Genomic DNA, 23,080 nt, shown 5'->3' with positions numbered 1-23,080 from the left:
TCCACTCTATGGAAGAGGCCAATTTTGCATCTATCAGCAAATTCAATTCAGTATCCCTAATTGCCTATAGATGTACTTTTCCTTTGGATTTTCCTTTGAACCAGTTTTTACTTCTCACTGGTTTCCTCATTAAATAATGAGTGAAATAAAATCTTTGATACATTTATTTTATATTTGTATTAGAGAGTCACAATTTTTTCCCTTGGGATTTTTTATTTACTTATTTATTTATTTTTATTGTTATTTTTAATTGAAGTGTAGCTGATTTACAATGTTAGTTTCAGGTGTACAGCAAAGCAACTGAAAGTCACAATTTTAAAAAATGATCTTTTAGCAACTTGATTCTCCAACAAAGTGGGGCTAAACTAAGGAGTGAGGGGAGAACCCTGAGTTTCTGGTGGAGAATTTACCCAGAATAGTCTAGTTGAATGAGCTACTTAAAAGGGAAAAATAATGTTTACCCCCATTCCTGGACATAGAGGCTCTTGGTTTGATTTTATCTCAGTGTAGTTACAAAAAACATACATTACCACAGCCAAACTTGAGGACTGCTGTGATTGTCCTTTTTTTCCAGTTTTGTTTCCTGACCCTACATTTTTAACTAGTTCACTTACATAAGAAAAAATGGTGATAACAGATGTGGTGCTGACCTTAGAGAAACAGGATGGAAAACTGAACACCACTGGGTATCTGTCTGTCTGTCTCTGCCTCCATCTTTCTGTCTCCCTCTCTCTCTTCCCAGCACTTATCTTCTCACCTGTTCCTATGTTAATTTCATTCTCTTAGGCTGGCTTCTCCACAAGATGTGGACTGGCTGCTAGCATCTCAGCATCTCTTACTCATTTTCTTTGTGGAAAAAAACAAGAGCGCCATTAGCATAAGTCTTTTTTTTTCAAAACTGTCGGCAAGAGAAGGAGCGTTCTAACTTGGGAAGGAGGGTGGAATTTTTTATAGGGCTTCAGCAAGCAGGGTCAGCTGAAGTTCAGCTAGCTTCAAGAATGTTTGCTCAGAAATGGTTGTCAGAAAAGGGAAGAATTATTCTGACTAATTAGCAGCCATTGTTTGGATTTTACCAAGAGGAGTGGGAGAAACAGCGAGAGGCTGAGATCACCGGCAAGCAGGGGTACAAGCTACAGTTGACAAGGATGTGGAGGGCCACAGAGGGAACTTTTCAGTTCTTCAGGGTCTCGCACACCTTAACAGTCTTCAGACCACAGAGGCCCTTTCCCCACATGCAGGGAAGGATTTTGATTGATCTGACTTGGAAGATGTGCCTATTCCTGGACTACTCACTGTAGTCAAGGAGGCGGGGTCAAGAATGAACAGGCTGCTCCCAAGCCCATCCAAAGGCTAGAGCAGGGGGAGGGGCAGCTCTTGAAAGGGGGAGTAGCCCAGACCTGTCCCACGAATGCATCACAGTGAGCAGGGGAGGCCCCAGTCCTGCCCTCCATTTGTGTCCACGAAATCCTCTTTTTCCTTCATCGGAGTGAATTGCTCCATTTTGCCTGTAGGGGACACTGCTTAGGGGGACCACTCAGAGAACTTTTCGCCTAATGAGTGGGAAGAGCAAACCCAGTGGAGGCAAAAGCCTCTTCCGAGAGCAGCCCCCAACTGGAACTGCTGCAAGGCTAGACACAGCCCTAATGCTGAGATTTCTTCTTCTGGACTCCTTAGAACTTTTTAGATGATCACCATGATCACTTAGGGAAGATGAACAAGTTTGGTTTTAATAAACATCCCAACACTGGCTGTGCTCTGAGCCTCTTCATTTTTTTTTCTCTCTCCCCTCTTTGGCAGCAAAACCCCTTTCAAGTATCCAGTGCCAACTGCCCCTTCTTTCCTATAAAAATAAGACAGCTCTGCCCTATGAATAAAGTTACTGGTGAAAAAAAATCAAAGACTTAGAGGAAGGAAATATCTGTCCTTACCATTTACATTTTGCTAGAACACGTAGACTGCACACCATGAATTTAAAGTCAAAATCCCCAGAATTTGCATCCCAGCTTCCCACTGACTTGCTCCATGACCTTGGGCAAATACTTAAACCTCCATAGGCCCCAGTTTTCTCATTTAGGAAATAAAGAACATCTACTTCAAAATTTAAAGGGATTGTGCATAAGAAAAGCACATCACCGTATGTGGAACACATTAAAATTCAATAATTATAACTTTTTGTGATGATAAAGATGGTGATAATTATGACAGTACTAAAATGTATGCATTTATGTTTTCAACTCCCCATTACTATTTTTAATATAGAACTTTAGGGATTAGAAGGGAACTCACAGTCCACTGCAGCCAGTGGTCAAACCTCTCTAAAGATCTCAAGGATCCAAGAAGGAGGGGAATGGGGTGGGGATTCACAGGTGGGACAGAGTGAACCTCTGCCCTGCAGAAGTGGATAAGTGAACTAGGGACAAGGGAATTCTCATTTTAGAGAGCTGAGTCCAGGCTTACTGTGTGTGTGTGTGTGTGTGTGTGTGTTGCGTGTGTATCCATATGCATCTGTGTGTCTAGATCTAAGTATGTTCATGGGATGTGATGAGTAAACAGTACGTGACATCAAGAAATTATCAACACTGACATTGATTACAGATGCTGGCGAATTAGCAATGTAGAAAGGGGAAATGAAATTTGGCTTAGCTGTGAAAAAGTAATACTAATTACAGTCATTTGTGTGAGCCCCTTACCATTTATGCTAATTACCATGCAGCACAATCATAATTATGTGCATCATTAAATATGTGCCCAGTTAACTTTCATGTAAGTTGTCTTGATTAGAATCATCATCTCTGCTCCACTTAGACACCTGTTCATAGACACACTGCTTAAAGTCCTGTTACTCAGGGGCTACCTAGAGGCACCTGACTCCCTTGAGTTCCAGAACTGCCTGCCAGGTCCTACTGATAGTCACTCTCATTGGAGAAAACAGTTCTCTCAATCATGTCCCAGTGCAGAAGGAGGCACAAGGCCTTCTTCCCAACCAGCAGGTCTTCAGAGAGCCCAGGGAGCTCACCTCCCCCAGCTGTGGGGACCCACACAGGTGAAGGGAACACCCCCACCCCCGACACACACATGGCAAGAGACAATGATAGACACAGAGAGAAACAAAGACAAGCAGACCAAGACAAGGAGAGAGGCACAGAGAGACAGATACAAAAAGTTGGGTAGAGGCACAGACACAAAGTCCGTTCAGTGAGGGAGTAGATTCAGAAATCTTCACAGGGCAGGTTGTTTTTCTCTGATACTTCATGAGACAAAATTCTTCCCACAAGCACACCCAGCCAACTGTGGGATCCTTCACTGTCTTGGACAGTGAGGAAACAGGAAGGGGGGATGAAAAGAAAAGGGGAGGCAGGGAGAAGAGAGGGAGAGAAAGTAACAGAAAGACAGAGAGATGGGAAAAGACAGTCACAGAGGAATCAGGGAAAAGGAAGAGGGATGTGAGGGGGCTGTGAGTCTGCTGGACACTCAGTATCCATATGGTTAAAGGGTTTGGAGACAGAACTGCGGGGAACGCACTCATGTCCTCTTTTTGCTGTGATAAAATCCCAAGTCCTTAACTAGCCATGTAGCTATAACCATTAATTGGGTACCTACCATGTACCTGGAACCAGGCTAAGTGCTTTTGCCTATACTGACCCATTCAGTCCTCAGACTGAGACTATTTGGCAGGTACTATCATGATGCCATGTTATGGAAAAGGAAGCTGAAGCATGTACCTTGCCCAGAGTCACCCAGGTAGTAAGTGAGATTCAAATCCTGCCACCTGACTTCAATTCTTTGTTCTCAATGTATCAACAAAGCCAGTAATATAAAAAATCATAGTTAAGGGGTCCCTGACTTAAAAGCATTCTTGTTTAATTAAAATTCATTTTAAATTAATATGCAAGTCAATCAATATTCCCAGAATAAAATGTTTTCATTTTCATGAAGACTTCAACACCTTCTCAGCTCAGCAAGAGAAGCAGGGGCAGAATCCTAGTATGGCTGAGAGAGGAACAGAAGCCTCCAGTTACTCCCATACAGTGGGATGGGGCAGATTCCAGGATCCCACCTCCACATATTTGGGTTCTGTTGCTTTTTTGTCAAGACCTGACGGGGCTGGAATTTGGTCTCTCAATGACTCCAATTTCTCCTCTGGAAACTCATGCAAAATATCTCCATCAGCTTTTAGCTTTCTAATCTGTTGATAAATAATGATAATTTTTAGAAGGAATCATTTGGTTATCATCCTTGGAGATTAATTGGATAATTAATTTTAGCTAAGTGCTTACAAAATTTAAAGTGCTTCATAAGTCTTAAGGATTTATGCTCCCATGTTCTCATTAGGCCTGCAGGGCAGAGTCTCCATAAAATGAGAAGCTGATAATGAATGCCCCTCATCAGGGCTGATTCTCGCTAGACTGCACCAATTCCCCATCGGAGGAGTCATCGAGTAGGCAGATGATTATCAGGGTCATTTTTACTTCCCAGACTGAAACTCTGAGCACTGACCTGCAAATCTCAGGGAACTGGTGAGAAAGGGAACTCAGCTTCCTGGTTACTCAGTTGCAGGGCATCCATGCACCACACTGACCTTTCAGTAGGGAATCTTTCAGAGGTGGTGGTGGTGGTGGTGCAAAGGGCTTCTTATGCCCACGGAACCCTCGCCAACTCAAGGATTGAGGGGCTATTGGTATGACTTGAGCCCATGCTTCCTTTTTGTAGCTGTTAACTTCTGAACTTTTGACAAAATTAACACTTAAAAAGGGCAAGAAGGTGACAGCACCGGGTGATTAAAAGCATGAACTTCGGAGTTATACTGGGTTTGAATTTGGAATTAAGTGTTCATTAGCTCTGTGTTCACAGCTTTAGCCATCACTTCTATGCGGATAACTCCCAAATTCAGTTTGACTCATTATGTAAAAATGACCATGCTAGAACCTTTAGAGAATTTGGAGACGTATGGACTGAGTCAGAGAGGTACATCCACATCCTAATGCCCAGAATATTATCTTATATGGCAAACTATGTGATTAAGGATTTGCAAGGAGGCATTTATCCTGGATTATCCAGATGGGCTCTAGATCCTTGTATGAGTGAGGCAGAAGGATATTTGACAGAAGAGGAGGAGGAGGCGATTGTGACTCTGGTGGCAGAGACTGAAGTAACGTGGCCACAAACCAGGGAAGCTGAAAGACGCAAAGGACAAATTCACCCCTAGAATTTTTGGAGGGAGCACAGCCCTGCCAATACCTTGATTTCATTCTTCTGACCTCCAGAACTGTGAGAAAATAAATTTCTGTTGTTCCAAGCCACCCAGTTTACGGCACTCTGTTACAGCAGCCACAGGAAACTAATTCAGTGGTTAATTTGGATGAGGGGAGTAGGAAATAAAGTGAAGCCTGGATAGCTGCCACTTTTTGCTTTGAGTGACTGCGGCAGAAGATGGAGCCCTTCACCAAGACCGGAAACAGAAGAGCAGGTCTTAAGGAAGAAGTTGGTGAATTCCATCCTGGAAACGCGGACTTTTGGAACAATCTTCCATGAGGTCTCTTGTACCCCAACACGCTTTGCTGAGTATGCTAAGAATGCAAGGCAATGACTGCTCTTTACCTGAGCTGTTTCTTGAGTTTGTTTTTGCCCTGAGTAACGCTGAGGCACTCTTTCCAGGACAAAGAGCAGGCTTGCTCACTGCTTGCAATATGACGCAGGTTCTTCAGGCTCAGTGTCCCTTTCCAGAGGCGCAACCCACTGGGTGTGCAAGCATCTATCTGACCCTCCACGTCACCCCAGTGGGACTTGGGGTGCTCAGGGCAACTGACATCAACATGCTGCTGCTTATGCTGCTTGCTGTGTTGTGAAGAGTAAAGACTTTTGTCTCTATACCAAGAGCTTAACTGCTTTTGCCTGCATCCATGAAACAGTAATAGGCCAATTTACTGGCTTGAAAGTAGGGGAAAGCCAACCTCAACCGGAGCCTGAGTTGAGGGTCTGTGAGTCCTCTTAGAGACATCAAGTAGGGAGTCAGCGTCTCACCAAGGACATTCAGGCTACAGATAATGTATCAGCTAAGGAGTCATAGTCAAAGCTGTAAATTTGAATCATGTCAGGAAAATTTTATGAGGTAGGAGGGGAAGAGTAGAGAAGGGAAAGAAAAGGAACAACTAAGGAAAGAAATCTGAGGAACACTGACATTTATGGGACAAGGAGAACTCAAAAAGTAGACAAAAACAATGCAAGTATTTTCCTACTTAGCCTCTGTATCTTAGTAATTTTTAACTTCTCTTTGACTCCTTCCTCTGCATTCTTCTGCATCTAATCAGTTGTCAATCCCAGTTAATCTCTGAATCACACTTTGTCCCACATCCTTCCATTCTTACCATTCCTAGCTGACATTCTGGTTTAGACTCCACATCTATTGCATAAATCCTTTGCAATAACCTCCTAATTGGTCTCTTTGCTTTCTGTTATACTCACGACAATCCATCCTACACAGTGCTGCCAGATTAATTTTCTTAAAATATCACTTGGATTGACTCACTCTCCCTGGTTAGAAACAGTCCATAGTTCCCCAGGATGTCTGGGATTCCTGCTCTCTCTACCCATTGTTCTGTGAGTCTCATCACAGAACAAGAACTGGCATCATAAGTAATAAAATTTAATTGCAGAGACAAGACTCAAAAAGGTAGAAGGAGGGAGAAAAATGAAAAGGACACAGGTTATGGGGAGGAGTCACCTTTGTGGGGTATCGGGTGAGTCTTGTTTAGGGGTAAGCAAGGTATGACCTGTGGGCCAAATCCAGCCTGTCACCTGTCACTTTATTATGACAAATTTTTATTAGAACACATCCATCATTTGCATATTGTTATGGCTGCTTTTGTGCAACAACTACAGAGTTGAGTAGTTGTGACAAAGATTTTCTGGTCCTTTACAGAAAAAGTCTGCCAAACTTTAGTCTAGTTACAGCTACAACATGAGAGGGATCAGACATCAAGGAACATAGAAAGGCTTATTTTAAGAAGTGATGCTATAGATTACCAATTGGATGAACCCCCGTAGATAGCCTCTGCAAGATTCCAGTGAAGATATGAATGACTTTTAGTGCTGGATTCCTTCTTTGAATGTCTTCTCAGAGACTGAGCCACAACACAAGGAATCTCAATTAAATCCCCTTTGTGTTTTGATCCCTTGACATCTTTGTTTACATTATCAATCTCTCTCCTAAAATTTCTCCTTACATTTCCAGGTCTACTTTATTCCTTTAAATTCCAACTCAAGTTCTCTTTTGATAAGCTTTCCCTGTCCTTCACTGAACATCGTAAGTTTACCTGGCATGCCAATAGCCATATTTACTCAGTGCTCCCCACCTTCAACTCTTCTATATGGCTGTGTATTTTTAGTTTCTCTTTTCATGGTTGGAGTATGTCCTTATTAAATCATATGACTATGTCTTATGTCTCCTTTTATCCCTCACAGCTTTTGGAAAATGGACTTGAATAAAACTGTGTTTGATAAATTTGCTTATAAATAATGAAATAATGAGAAACAACAGATAATGGATTTTCCAAACTCCAAGCCCTACAGAAATGCTGTGCCCAAATTGTCATGCATTAAGGTCTGGGTCATTTTCTAAGTTTTAACTGGATTTATTATGCAACGTCTCAAACCCTGTAATGAGAACATGAGTGTGACTGTGCTATGTGTCACCTCATTGATTCCTAGGCTTGATTTGGTGTTCCTTTGCTCCTTAGCCCTTATCTAAGTGTCACCTCCTGAAACCACCTGCTCAAAGAGGGGAGTCTTCTCAGACAGGAGGATGGTTCTGTGGGCACGTGTATAGCAGTCTTCTATCAGAACAATCTATGAACATGGTAAGTGTGGTCTAATGTTCTAATTTTCTGTTTTAGGGTACATGTCTCCTATAGCTGTTCCATATATTTCTTTCTTATTAAAAAATCTTTTTATTGAAGTAAAACATAACATATAAAAATGCACATATCATAAATGTACAGCTCAGTGACTAGCACACTGAACTGTGTAACCAGCTCTTGGATCAAGAAACAGAATGTTACCCATCGTAAGAAATCTATATCATGCTCTCTTTCAGTTGCCTGCTCCCCCAACCCCTGTGCAAGGGGATTGCTGTACTGACTTGTAACAGTACTGACTGGTTTTCCTAGCTTTTGTACTTTATATAAATGGAATCATACAGGATCCATTTTTGTACCTGCCTTCTTTTGTTTGTAATTCATCCACAGTTTCATGTGTGGTTGTAGGCTGTTCCTTCCCATTGCTTTGTAATGAATAAATCAATTGTGGTGTATTTTACACAATGGAATACTATCCATTCCATTTTCATTAACAACATCTTATGTTGGAAATCTCAAGAGCTCAGCTGTTGAAAGGGAAGTCCAGTGCTGCACTGAACCCAGTGTTATTCTTGAATCTTATATTTCACAAAAGCTTAATGGCCTTAGTGTCTTGCCTAAGAATAATATCATAGACACTATAACAGCTTCTGAGCTAGGAAAATCTGCTTTGCTTCATATCTGTTATTGGTTTTGTAACAAAAGAATAGTCTCTTAAATTCCACTGTTCAGCATCATTGTTGATCTTAGAACTGTGTTCATATAGCAACATCTTTTCAGAATAAAAATAGAGCAATGACACAAAACTGTAAACTGACTATAACTCAATAACAAACAAAATAGAGCAAACAAAACATCAGCATTTATGTTAAAATAACTTGACTTACTACCTTTGAAAATTTTCCTCCCTTCATGCTTTACATAGTTGTGAAAACATGTTAATTTAATGCCAAAAAAGTGTACTATATTTAGTTTACTTTGATATGTGCTCAGTCCCCTCACTAAAACACACACACACACACACACACACACACACACACGCCACTCTCACTGACTTCAGGGTTTTAGGTACAGCCCCACCAGGTAGAATATACATCATTGTGACAGCCTTCTGTTGATACTGCAGAAATTAATAGTATTTGGCACAGACATAGAAAACAAATGGTTGCCAGGGGAAAGGGGGGTAGGAAGGGATAAATTGGGAGTTTTGGATTTGCAGATACTAATACACATGAAATAGATAAACAACAAGTTTATAGTGCATAGCACAGGGAACTATATTCAATATCTTGTAGTAACCTATGGTAAAAAAAAGTATGAAAACGAATATAAGTATGTTCCTATATGACTGAAGTATTGTGCTGTACACCAGAAATTGATACAACAGTATAAACTGACTATACTTCAGTTAAAAAATATATTAAAAAATACTATTTGGAAGAAATCCAAAACACATATGATAGGAAAATTCATGATGTTATGGTATAATCTCTATGAAAGTGCTTGCAAAGGAGTATATTTTTAAAAACTCAGATATAATGAGGTATAATTTACACACAGTAAAATCTACCCTCTTCGGTCTACAGTTCTATGAATTCCAACAAACATGTATACTTTTGCAACCACTACTACAATTGAGATACAGAACAACCCATCATCCCAAAAAGTTCCTTTATGCCCCTTTGTAGTCAACTCCTACACTCAACTTTACTTCCTGGCAATCACTGATCTCATAAAAGTGTATAAAATGTTTTTCCCCCTCTCCTTTATCACACACAGATATGCAGAGCAGAGGCTGGCTCCCTGTTACCTCTCCTGTCTTGGCACACAGCGCTTCCCCTGCCCTGGCCACACCAGCCTCATCCAGTGCCTTGTCCTCTCCATGCTTTCACCCACTAATCATACCCCTGTCATCCTTTCTACCTAGAATCCTCTTCTTTTTCTTCAGTACCTAGTCAACTCTTACTCATCCTTAGGTCAGCTTTGACGTCATTTTCCCAGAGAAGCCTTTCCTAACTAGTTCCAAGCCCTCTACGTTGCACTGCACACATGAAGTAGAGATTTTATACTTATTCATGTATTATGTGATTAATGTCTATCTTCTCATTAAACTGTGAGTTCCTGAGGGCAGGGACTGGGTTTTGCTCATGTGATCATGTGCTGAGAACACAGCTCAGTAGTAGGTATTCAATAAATACTAAATAAATGAATATATACTTTGAGGCCAGCATTGGTCTAGATGTTTACTTTTGATTCTTTCAAAAGAATCAAAGGATGCAATTTCAAGGGTGCAGTAAGATCAATGATCATTATTTCTGTTTTCCTGGTGTGAAAACCTTAAATTCAAGACTCTTTGACATTCCTGTCTCCAAAGGGTGGAGCCTAATTCCCCTCCTGTGAACATAAGCTGGCTCAGTGATTCACTTCTAATGAACAGAATTCAGCAGAAGTGACAGTATCACATAAAAGGCATTGCACTTTCTCCTTGCTCTCTGGAGTCACTCCCTCTGGGGAAAGCCAGCTGCCAGGGGGTGCAGACACAGCAGCAGCTCTGCAGAGTGAGGAGCCGAGGTCTCCTGTCAACAGCCATGTCCATGAGTGAAGTGGATCCTTCAGCCCCAGTCACTGAGTCCTCAGATGACTGCAGCCCTGGCCAACATCCTCACTGCAACCTTATGAAAGACTCTGAGCAGAACCACCCAGCTAAGCCAGGCCCAGATACCTGACCCACAGAAACTGTGTGAGAATAAATGTTTGCTGTTTAAAGTTACTAAGTTTGAGGATAATGTTCTTCCACAACAATAGGTAACTGAGAGAACCAAGAGGGAAGTAAAGTACTGCAAGTGACTTGCTTAAGGTCACACAACGAGTGGCAGATTCAGGATGCAAACACAGGTCGTGGGGCTCTGCAGCCCCTGTTCTGTTCCACGCCAAGCTGTCTCCTAAAGATGCTTACTGTGGCAAATACAAAATCGTCTGACTACGCTGTTATAAAATCTTTGCAGCCTGGTGCACACTACAGTTTCATGAGGTTGCTTTCTGGATTTCCAAAGAAGCTGCTGACTGGAGGAATTTCTGAGAGAATGGTGGGTAAAAAGGCAATCCTAATGAAAAGTGCACTGTACTATTTACAGAATTTCTGGGAAATTTTGTTGGGAGAGTAGATTGAAGCAAGTTTGTTGTAAATCGGAAAAAGAGATAACTTATTATGGTATTACAAGATAGTTTTCACAGAGTGTGAATGGATTATACTAGATTGCTCAATTTTAATATATATTCAATATATTTATGTCTAATATTATCTATTATACATCTTTAATGTACATATATATTCAAATACTTGTAGTTAGTATTTATGAAAGAATTACTGAAATGTAGTATTTCTCTGAGATTTCTTAGTTACCATTCCAAAGGTCCAAACCTTTGAGGATGTAAAGATTTCTTAAACACAACACAAAAAGCAGTGATCTTAAAACACAAATTCAATTAGACTTTGTAAGCTATTTATATGCATGGTGCCCAGTGGTCTTCTAGTCTATGCTGATTAGGCCTAATATCTTGATCCCACATCCTGGAATGACTCATTTCCCTTTCTCCTTCCATTCCTTCCATTTTCCTAATCAAATTAATAAAACAGTCCTTTCATCTAATCACTCCACTAATCTTTATTTTCTTTCTTTATTAAAGCATTATCACTAGTTTCCTCCTCAGGAATATTAGACTCTTTGAGCTAATTTAAGCAGAGGAGTCTCCTGGTGCCCAAAAGCAGGAATGTTGCTGGGCCTTGGCGAGATCTGGAATTGTGAACTGGAGAGATCTCTCTCCATCTTTTGTCTATGATTCCAACTTCCTGTCTGTGGAGTAGGTTTAATGGAAGAATCTCTGTTCAGTGGCAAAGAACATGGAATATTTTTGGTTCTCCAAATAACTGTGCTGTTTTAGAGTCTCAGTTCACCATGGAACTGGAAAAAAATTAATAATGCCAAGTAACAGCACTTGGGTCTCTTCGATTCTTAATTTAAGCCCATTCCAGTGGTTGCTTTTAGGGCTGACTGATTAAACAAAATCTCAGTCTCCTGTCCAGCTCATAGTCCTTCTTCCAGTTTGTGAGGTGGGACCATTGGCCTCTCCCTTTCTCTTTGTTGGCCTGCTTCTGGGTCGGTAGGGTGTGTGGAGGCCGGGGAGAGTTCAGCCATGTGAGCAGGTGAGGGCTGGCACACTGGAGGTGACGGTAAGGATACCATGTGGTTTCAGTTGGTCTTTGCTGCAACCTCACTTGACACTGGCAGTAAAAAGCTGGCGCTATCTGTGGCAGGGATGGGGTCTTAGGTGACGCAATAAATAACTCCTAATGGGAGTATTCCACCTTTGAATCAGACAGTCGTGGTTCCCAACCCTGCTGATTCCTGTTCTGGACCTGTAGGGGTGACATTGACCCTGCTTTCTTTTCCTTACCCAAGAGAAAGGGCATGCTGAGCCAAGCACAAGCAGTTCCTCCACACAAACTCACCAGCCATGTAAGCCCCTTGGCTTCCCTGGCTTGGTGGTGAGTGGGACAAGAAGCCAAAAAAAATCTCAATCAAGTAGGTCAAAAATAATCCAAATATACATATATGAATATGCATGCATATTTTTATTTGATTTTATAAGTAGCATAGGGAAAAATATGGAAGGATAACCTGGTAGGTAATTCACAGGAGCTAGAGTCTAGGGGACAATGTGAAAGGAGAGGGTAGGAGAGTGGGAAGATAAGCAAAACAGGAAAACAAATCACTAAAAAATATAGTATGTATGGTGTGATCATATATGTATGTGTATATATATATATTTGCATTAAGGAGTGACATTCAAAATACTTCAACCTGTATGGCATGGTTAATACTTCACCAACTGAAGTGGACACCAAAGCATTATGGCAAAATCCACAGCCCCCCACCAAACTCCTGTGCTGAACCAGGCATTAACCTGAAACCAGTGGGTCCTGGGAGAGGGACTGGGAGACCAGGGTGGTAGGATGGGGGCTGGGGGAGAGGGTGGTAGCACTTGGGAGGCTGAAGACATTACAATTCAGAAGAATGTCAATGTCCTGACAACATGTATAGCTCTATCAGTGCTTTACAGCTGAATAACATACTTACTCATAAGATCAAATTCTTAAAATACAGCAGGAAGATTTTCTTCCTGTGGCATGTTATTTAATTCAGCTGGGAACAGACACAACTCACATGAAGAAAACCTGTAAATCCTGAGTGCTGAAGGATCCACTTCAAAGACTCACTCAAATGATCGGAAGGAAGGTTGATACGTGTTGGCTGGAAACCACCAAAGCTGTGCATTAAGGCCTTGCTTCTTCTCCACCTGGGCCTCTCTTCAGGCTGCTTGAGCTTCCTTACAGCATGGTAGTTGGGTTCAAGAGTAAGAGTTCCAAGAGAACGAAGAGGTTGCCTTTTATGATCTAAGATGTCACATGGTTTCACTTCCATTATAGTCTATTGGGCAGGGCAGTCACAAGGGCCCACCCAGGCTTAAGGAAAGGGGACTTAGATTCCACCGCTCCATGGGAGGAGTGTCAAGGCCATACTGTAAGAAGAACATATGGCAAGGGAAATATGGGAGAAAATAGAATCTGCCACAGCAAATTTCTACTGTACCTATGATATCCACAGTCCATGCTGGCGTTAAGTCCCACAGGCCTCAGCTTTTTTCCATGTAGGGCACCGGATACCTAGTGTAACTGAAGAACTGGAGGAAGGAAGGAGAAGTTTAAAATGTGTGGGCAACCAAAGGAAGAAATAAAGCTAATATCTATGAAGCTCCTACTTAATAATGTGGCAGGCATTGTGTAGGCACTTCTCATAAGACATCTTCACTGGTCTTCACCACACTTGTGTGAGGTAGGTACTATTATTAAGGCAGAAGAGGTATTTAGCAAGTGTCCAAAGTTACACAAATAGTAACTGGTAGAGCCAGGATGGCAATACTGGTCTGCTTGACTTCTAGTACTATGTTCTTTCCACTATACAGTGTCTCGAAATTTAGAACAGAAACACAATCTTCAAAATGTTCCAATTTTGTCTTCACTATACAGTTCATTTTGTTTCTTCTGATACATATATAAAAGATACCCTTTTTCACTTCTCAGGTTAGAGGTTAGAGTAAAATACTGCAAACAATAGAAATACAAAACGAGCTTTTTTTCCCCCAAATGACCAACAAAGTTTTCTCAAGGAGCACATTAGAAAACTCCCTTATCAAGTTATGCCCAAGTTATCACGTGCTAATGCTCTGGAAGGAATTACTACCTGAAGGACTGTATAAGAAACCCTAACTACTAAGACTAATTATATTGCAAGTTAATGTATATTTTAAGACATATAATGCAAATTAGAAGAATCCAGTATAGGAGTTAATTAAGTACACAATGATGTGAAAATTGTGACAGAAACACAAGTGAAGACTCAAGAAGTTACACATAAACATACTTCTGGAGTATGTATTAAGAGTAAATATACCATGGGGCCCCCTGTTTGAAGAAAAATGGACATTTCTGTTGCTGCAGCAGGGATTTCTCTGCATAGGGGGACAGATAATGGAACCCACCCCAGGAGTTTATGGAGCACATCCAATCACGAACTAGGTGTGTTTATTCTGGGCACAAGAACCGTGGTTGCTACGATCAGGGAGGTTTTCACCCAGGTATCTATTTACAATAAGATCTGGCATTGGTGACTGGTGATTTTACTTCGTGCTAAACACAAATATCCAAAGGAGTAGTTGTGAAGGACAGAGACTGCAAGAATATGCATATTTACCAGACTGTTAGCCTAAGCATAAGTGTAATTCAGCCATAATACAACATGTCATCAATACATAAGGCTACATGGAGGCTTTCAGCACAGAATAGTGAATAAAATTTCCGACTGAGAGCAACTCTTTAAAATGAACAAATGATTGTTTACAACAGAGACATGCTAAGTCACCTGAAGGGAAGAGAATGTCTTCCAGGTTGTCAGAACTCTGTTGTGCTTTAGTATTTTAAAAAGAACTTGTGTCCATCAGAGTTTGGGCAGTGTTGGGAACCAAAAAGAGTGGAGTCACTGAGGTAAATGTTAGTTGGATCTACTTGATCACTGCTCAAGAGAAGGCAGCCTTGGTCAGTCTTTCAATTGATCCATTCCTATTCATTCATTCACTCATTCATTCATTCACTGAACTTTATTGAGTGCCTAGTTGGCCAGGCACTATCCTACATGCTGGAAGTATGGAAGCGAAAAAGTCAAAGTCCTCATGGGGTTTACATTCTATTTGGGAAGGCAGTCAATGCAAAAAACAAAGACACACACTAACAACATCAGATATGTGCTTCAAAAAGAACTTAACGAGGTAGAAAAGCAGTGAACAAGGGAGGTCATGGGAAGGAATATGGTATTATGTTACACTGAAAGGTCAAGAAAGGCATCTCTATAAGGAGGTGACGTTAAAGTAGAAACACTTCAATCAAGTGAGGAAGTGAGTCATATGAAGATCAGAGGGGAAGAATTTTAAGCAGACAGAACAGCAAGTGGAAAACTCAGAGGTTGGAATGAACTTGTGTGTGCAAGGAACAGAAAGAAGGCCAGCCTGGGTACTCATGAGTGCTGTTTGCCAAATGTTCTGGTTCTCTCTCTTTCCAGGCACAAGGTAGGACTGCACTACCTGGTTTCTTTGTGGATGGGTATGACCATGTGACTACTTCTGGACAGTGAGTCACAAGCAGAAGTGACACGTGACAGTTATAAACAGAGCCAATGCAAGCCTCTCTAGATTTCTTTTCTTCTTCTCCTTCTTCTTCTTCTTCTCTCTCGATGATTGGTAATGTCCAAGACAGTAACTGCTCCATCATCCTGGATCTAGCAGTGGGGAAGATACAGGGTGGTATGAGTCCCCAGCTAACCTTCAACAGACATGACTGTGAGCAAGAAATCAATTTGTGTCGAGCCTCTTGAGATCTGGAGTTATTTGTTACCTCAGTATGGCAAAACCTGCCCTGACTTACAGAGTAACTGGTGGGGAGAGACCTAGAGGGAGAGTGGCAGGAGATGAGATAAGGGATAAGCAGGGGACAGATCACACAGACTATGATAAATTTGGATTTTATTTTGTGTGAAGGAAAAACCTTTGGAGGACCTTGAGCAGAGGAATGACATGACATAATTTGCATTTAAAAATCATTCAGTTATGGAGGGGAAGTCCTTGTTCATGGGAAATACATACTGAGATATTCAGGGATATAACTTGCTTTCACATGGTTAGTAATGTGTGTGCACTTGCACACACACGTACAAAGGATAAAATGGTAATTGGTGAATCTAGATGTAGGGTATGTGGGTGTTCATTGTGCTTTTTCAACTTTTTTTGTGGAGTTAAATTTTTTTAAATAAAAATTTGGGAGGGGAGGGTGTAGCTGAATGGTAGAGTATGTTCCTAGCATGCACGAGGTCCTGGATTCAATCCTCAGTACCGCCATTACAAAAATAAATTAATTAAATAAATAAACCCAGTTACACATCCCCCCCAAACAAGTTGGGGGGTGGGTGGAAATCAATCTAGAGAAGCACAAGGTGAGATAGAAGCCAAGGAGACCAATAGCAGGCTGTTGCAGGTGCAACATGAAGCGATTTGAGCTGAACGACAAGAGTGAGAAAAAGTGAATTTGAAATCTACTTTATGTGTGGAACCAGCAAGATTTGCTGATAGACTGGCTGTGGGCTGTAAAAGAAAGACTTGAGCCAAGATGTCATGCAGGTTTTTGTCCTGAGCAAGTGACAGACTGATGATGCCATTAACTGAGATGGGACAGCAGGGGAAGGGCCAGGTTCAGGGGACGGGGAATAGCAATCCTGTTTTGGACATGTTATGCGTGAGCATCCACGTGGAGACTGTGATGGGAATTTGATGAGTTGGGAGTTCAGAGAAGAGGATGGCTGGAAATACAAAATTTGGAATCATCTGCATGTAGTGGCACCCAAGTGATGGAACTGGCTAGAATCCCACAGGAAGCAAGAGGAGGTGAATAGGGCCAGGCCAGAGCACTGGGGAACTAGAGCATAACAGGCTGGGAGGAGGCTGATGCTGTTAATCTGATTTCTCTTGTTCTGAGTCCAAGCTTACTGAGCAAACGACCTGATTATTATTTGACTTCCCACATATAGGTCCACACATAAAGACTGGTCAGATGGACTTGGGAAATTCTAGTTCCTGGGACAGTTCTCATTGTAAATAATCTGATCACACTCACAAGTTTGATTTGAGTCAGCCCCTGAGACAGAGCCATTCTCAAAGTGCTCACAAAATCTGTTGATGAGTCTGCATGAGAGGGAACCAGCCCCAGGGCTGGAAATTCCCTGAGGAAATGAATGCCATCGTGCTAGTAGGCACTTCTTGGCCCACAGTAGCCTAAGGGAGAATGCTTCCAGAATTGCTGAGAAAACCCTAGCCAGGTACAGCTAAGGGAATATAACCTCTTTTGATTGTATCTCTTTTCTTTTGTAAAAGGTCTATTGATCCATTGCTGTGTCTTTCACATAGTTTTTCTTTCATGCTGATCTTGGGTTTCCTTAGATCAGGATCCTTATCACTTTATTGCTATTTGGGGGACATTCTCTATGTGCTTGCTCTAAATATACTTTTAAAAATTTTATTTCATTTTTGAGTAAGTTGTATTCAAATGGCTGAAAAATCAAAATGGCATAAGGTATATACTGAGAAATGATCTTCTAACACCTCTTCCCTGTGCATGTTTTCTCCCCAATCACTGCCCCTACACCATTTAGTTTCTGTATCCATCCAGAGTTTAGGTTGTTACCAATCTCTTGCTACATACAAATCTGCAACAAACTACTAGACACACACACACACACACACACACACACACGTAAATGTATACATACTTATATTTTCCCCCCTTGAACTGTACTTTTGTCTTCTCTGCTGTGCTGTGATGATGGGAAAGACATAGTCTATTCCTTTTGGGAGGGGATGTGTAATTACTGATAAAAGTTCAGCCTCAAATTGCATTCCTCCCCCCACCCCTTTTAGTCTAAAACATGGATACCATGACACTTTCAGTGTAACACGGTTAAATAGCTTCCTGGCCAAAGCAGTTCAGAGATGTTTAACTATTTACTGCCTATTGTTTGGGGAATAAAAATGCCTTGTGCTGGCCCAGGGAGAAAAAATAAGGAGTTCATTAAAGTTATTGGGGAAATGTGTTTGTGAGAGGTAGACTGACATGTAACTTCAGAAAATAATAATAAAAAACTCAGCTGAGAAGTTAGCACGTATCTGTCCTCTTTTCTCTCCCATGTGGAGCAGATTCTGTTTTCCAAAGATAGCTGCCTCAGCATATCTCATCTCACATGCTCTTCTTATAATGTGACACTGACATTACCCATTGAGTGGTGGGGCCTGTGTTCCCTCCCCTTGAACTTCAGCTGACCTTTGTGACTGCTTCAATCAACAGAATACAGTGAAAGTTGTCCAGCTAAACTCAGGCAACTCCCAGTATCATGAGAGGTAATAATACAGTGATTTAAATCAAGCGAGTTTTGAGGTTGTTCAATATGCAGCAATGAAAACAGGACATGGTCTTGACTTTTAATTATCTTTACATTTTCTTTGTTCTTGAGTTTTCCATTTTTATTCAGATTTTACTGTAATTTTGTCTGTTTTTGTTGCAGGTCACCTCAAATCCTTTGTGGAAGTGGGTTTAAGTACAATGTAATTATCATTTTAAAGTGCTCTGTTATCTAACCCAGTATTGTAAACTCACTGGTGTTATTTTATAAATGATAAGATAACCCACGAAAGTGTTATCACCATTTTTGAGGGATTTTTAATTAAAAGAAAAAAAGATTGCTTTGTGTAGACTTTGCCTACATTTTCTGCTTCTTCCCCCACAAAATAGATCCTTTTCCATGAAAATTTGTTGGAAAAAAATTATGACCTCATCTCCAAGGACCAACAAGTTCCTCAACAGACATTTATTGGCTACTTCTGTGTGCGATATTACATTATGCACCAAACACACAAAGACCCATTCCCAGCTTACAAAGGGGCTCCTGGGCTACTAATTATTTATAGCTATAAAACGCCCAACAAAGCAAGGCACTGGGCATGCCTGGGAAAAGTCTGTGAATGCTCTCAGTGATGGAGAAGTATTTAAAACAACAACAACAAAATAAAGCAAAACTATCAAGTAAACTGACAGGCAATTTAAAAAAGTAAATGGAAAAAATTACAGGTAGGTTCATGTATTTATGAATTCAGTATAAGAAATAGAACTAATATATTCTCTCCATAATCACAGATATGAAATGATACCATCACATAGCATAAGCCTTACAAAAATAAAATTATATTTAATATAAAGATTGTGAGATCTGCATACTAGGATATTAGTTTTTAAAACACCTCTAGTCGTCACTGTTTCAAATTTAACTGTAATTAAATTTTAAAAATTGGTTTTCCTAAATTTAATCTCTATCCAAGTAGTGTCACGCATCTATTCACTGATCTATGAGGAAAGCTGCATGAAGGCAGGAACCATATCTATTTGTTTTATCACATTATATCCAGCAGTTGGCACACAGTAAGCACTCAGTAAGAATTTGTCAAATTAGTAAACGGTAAACACATATTTAGAATAGAGTAAAGATAACACTTTTATTCAACAAGCAATTCTTAACACTTGGTATGAACACATTACTGACCTGGGTGTTACAGAGAACTACTAAAAGTAGAAGAGACTGTCCTTATATCCATGGCTAGATGCACACTATTATTTGCATTTATAAACCTTTCAAATAAAATATAACCACTAGAAATTCATATTTTAATATAGCCATCTCTCAGTATCCAAGGCGGACTAGTTCCAGAACTCCCTGCCAAAACCAAACTCTGTGGATGCTCAAGTCCCTTATAAATAAAATGGCATAGCATTTGCATATAACCTACGCACATCATCTTGTGTACTTTAAATCATCTCTAGATTACTTATGATACCTAACACAATGTAAATTCTATGTAAATAGTTGCCACTGGACCTCGCAAGTTAAAAGTTTTGCATTTTAGAACTTTTTGGAATTTTTTTCCTTGAATATTTTCAAACCATGGTTGGTTGAACCTGTGGATACAGAACCCAAGATCGGAGGGCTGACTGTAATTCTCAAATTACTTGTTACTATTAACTGGCTATGCATCAAACAGAAAAACCAGCAAATACATGGATTATTTTTTTCAAACTCTTACAGGAAAAGAGAAAATCACAGCATGAACTTCATATCCTTTTTGGAATTAACTTTCAACTGAAGAAATGAAAACAAGTTCACAATGCACAAAGTCACATTTCTGGTAACATCCTCAATGGTGTATGAATGGTGAAAAAAATCCATCTAGGCTTTTCCACACAAAGTGTAAAAAAACAAGGGGCCAAATAAAAGTAAAAACTAATTTAATTTATATACTGTTTGAGAAAAAAATGAGACTTTTACTCATTGCTTTAGAAATTATGAGTAGGGAAAATAAATTATTTTAATTGAACCAAACAATGTTTTAGATCATGAACGATTAAAATAGGATAGCACTTGACGAACCCACCCAAATCTGAGATTAAATTATTCTATTAAGTAAATATAGAAAGGCGAGGGAGAAGAGATGAAGAGTGAAAAGAGACACAGAAAAGTAAAAAGGACCTACAAGGAAACACCCTTCCCCAAATACACAGACTAACATGTAGGGACACTGAGGGGGAAGAGACACTTACTCAGATCTTGGCTTCACTCATGTAGAAGGCTTCCTCCTCAGAAATGTTCCATAATGTAGTCTCTAATATTTGTGTCTGAATGTCCACTGGCCTTGGTGTACTTCTAAAGACTTTCGAAGTTACGCTGTTTTCCTAACTAGACTGAACTGACTTGAGAATCAGCGGTCACATCCTGCTTTGCTTTATGGCTTGAGTTGGATTAAAACTTGAGTTAATAAAAAACTTCCAATTTTATAGTTCCTCTTCTGAATCTTGATCAGAAATTTCCCGAGGTTGTCTTTTAATACTGATCACCAAATCAAGGGTTAAGATTTTTGTCAAACATTGAAGAACTGAAGTTAGTAACTGGTATTTACCAGCAACTGATTCCAAACCTGTCTGACTGCTTATTATGGGCTGATTGGTTTGCAGCGCACTGAGAGATCTTACATAAATTTGTGGAAAGCAGTAATTTCCTTTCTTAGACTTATACAAACTTTGAGGAATGCCTAAAAGTGCATTAGCTATTATCATACTAACCATGGCTTCTTCTGATTGCTGGCAATTTTTGGCATAGTTAAGAAGATAGTAATGTAACAAGATCTCAAAACTACCACCCGCTGGCAAAACACAACCAGCTGGTATAGATGAGAAACAGTAACTCAGGGAAGTACTCATTTCTAGTGACGTACATCTCACTGGTAACATGCCCCCCTTTCCAGCAATTTTTGTGACCTGTAAATTTTCATAATAAATGTCTATTCCAGTGTTTTTTGTTGCTGAGTTGGCAGAATTACTTTCAATACATGGTTCATGGTCATCAATTATCATGGCTTTGTTTGGAGATAAACATCTCAGTGTTTCATCTGTTGGTGTCACTTCTAGTGTTGAACATGGGGTATGTGTTTCTAATTCTATGTCTGGAACTACCAAATTTGAATATACTTTTAAATATGTTTGAGATTTTGCCAGTTCATCTTTGTTTTTTACAACTGTGCCCTGATATGGCCTTTGTATTGAACCATTAACAATTTCTGGTAACTGATTACTTTCTCCACTATTCTTATAAATAAGAGGACCTGAAGTACAATTTCGGTCACTAGCTTGAGTCATATAATTTAGATCAAGGTCTTTAAATAACTGCCGAAGCATTTTAAATGCTCCATGTAAAGCATCACTGTGTTGTTCAACAAGACCCTGCACTGGTCCACAAAGAACTATACAGTGTGGTACAAATGAACATGTACTAATCAAGCCAAGATGAACATACCTTTTGGATCTAAGAATAAGGGGCTTACAAAATTTCACCAAAGCAGTGCTAGAAACTTCATGTTGTGAAGAGGCCTGTGGTAGTACAAAGGGAGCAAGACCAATGATCTTCTGGATAAGAGAAACTTCTTCAGATGATAAACACTCCACCACGGATATGCCATTCAGTCCTGCATAATAAATTACTAAGTCTGGTTGTTTCACACTGGATAGGAGCAATTTTACATCCTGACTCTGTAAATGTTTCATTATTGCTTTTGTCCTTTCTGTAATCCAAAATTGAGATGTCTGAAACTGTGCTTCTGAATTTAGAATAAACTCTGATCCAGAAGTTGAAAAAAGAGGCTGAAGGGTTTCTGTTACTATCACTATTCTTACATCACCATCTGCTGGACAGTACACAGAAAAGTCTCTGTGAAGCACAAGCCCAGCTACGATCCTGGACTCTGAAACAGGGAGGCCGGTGACACCAACTTTCAACTCGACAAAACAGTCATCCACTAACTCAAATACTTCCTCAAACGCACTTTCACAAGCCATACCCTTGAAAAAATAATCACACGTCAATTGTGAAATAAACTTGTGATTATTTCTTCCCACTCTTCCACAAAAGTATGCTTCTAAGAGCATCTCTAAAGAGTTCCTACACAATGTTCTCTCTTTAGTGGATGAAGAAAAGATGGACAAAAAGTGTCTACTTAGGTAGTGGTCCACAACATAGTCTAATACTTGTGTCTGAAATGTTAGAAGAGCTTGGGAAATGAATTTCCACTGACAACAATTTTTCCAATGCTTTCCATGGGTTTGAATATTTTCAGAAAAGAAAGAATCCTTTTCTTTGTCTGTGATTGCATGAAGTCCTCTGAGTAAGTGGCAAAGAAAGATAATAAATGTTTTAGCACCATCTCCCGTTTTTCTGAGATGACTGGAAACACATGCCACCATCATCCTGTACAAGAGAGAAAGCAATTCAGATTTTCAGAGGGCTGCCTTCCTACATTTGAATCAAGTTGAAACCATGTTTTCACAGCTATAGGCATAAAATGCGAAAGCTGTCCGTTTGATATACTTAGTTTAAGATTTTTCCTTTTTCAAGTTACTTTGCTCTAATTCAAGATTCTAGGGTTGGGTCGAGCCGGAATGAGAGGGGTGAAAACTGTTCTCGTCAGTTAAAGAT

The 23,080-nt window shown here is 40.2% G+C and overlaps 1 protein-coding gene across 7 annotated transcripts in view; it reads right to left on the bottom strand.

Moving 5' to 3' along the window:
• Nucleotides 1–23,080, bottom strand: part of BBS10 (Bardet-Biedl syndrome 10) — a 142,027-nt gene that overhangs the window by 118,347 nt on the left and 600 nt on the right. For 5 of the 7 annotated variants that reach the window (XR_012510828.1, XR_012510827.1, XR_006726344.2 and 2 more), the window contains exon 2: nt 20,656–22,852. Coding sequence is in view for 1 of the 7 variants with exons in the window: in XM_010958849.3 (XP_010957151.2) it covers nt 20,887–22,852 (1,966 nt within the window). In the remaining 6 variants the exon portion in view is untranslated. Of the gene's footprint in view, nt 1–12,469; nt 13,596–19,128; nt 22,853–23,080 lie in introns of those variants that run through there. The other 2 variants (XR_006726346.2, XM_010958849.3) reach the window with 2 other exon arrangements.

Source organism: Camelus bactrianus, chromosome 12 (assembly GCF_048773025.1).
Source record: "Camelus bactrianus isolate YW-2024 breed Bactrian camel chromosome 12, ASM4877302v1, whole genome shotgun sequence".
In the NCBI taxonomy this organism is placed as follows: domain Eukaryota; kingdom Metazoa; phylum Chordata; class Mammalia; order Artiodactyla; family Camelidae; genus Camelus; species Camelus bactrianus.
This window is presented reverse-complemented; position numbering and strand designations above follow the sequence as displayed.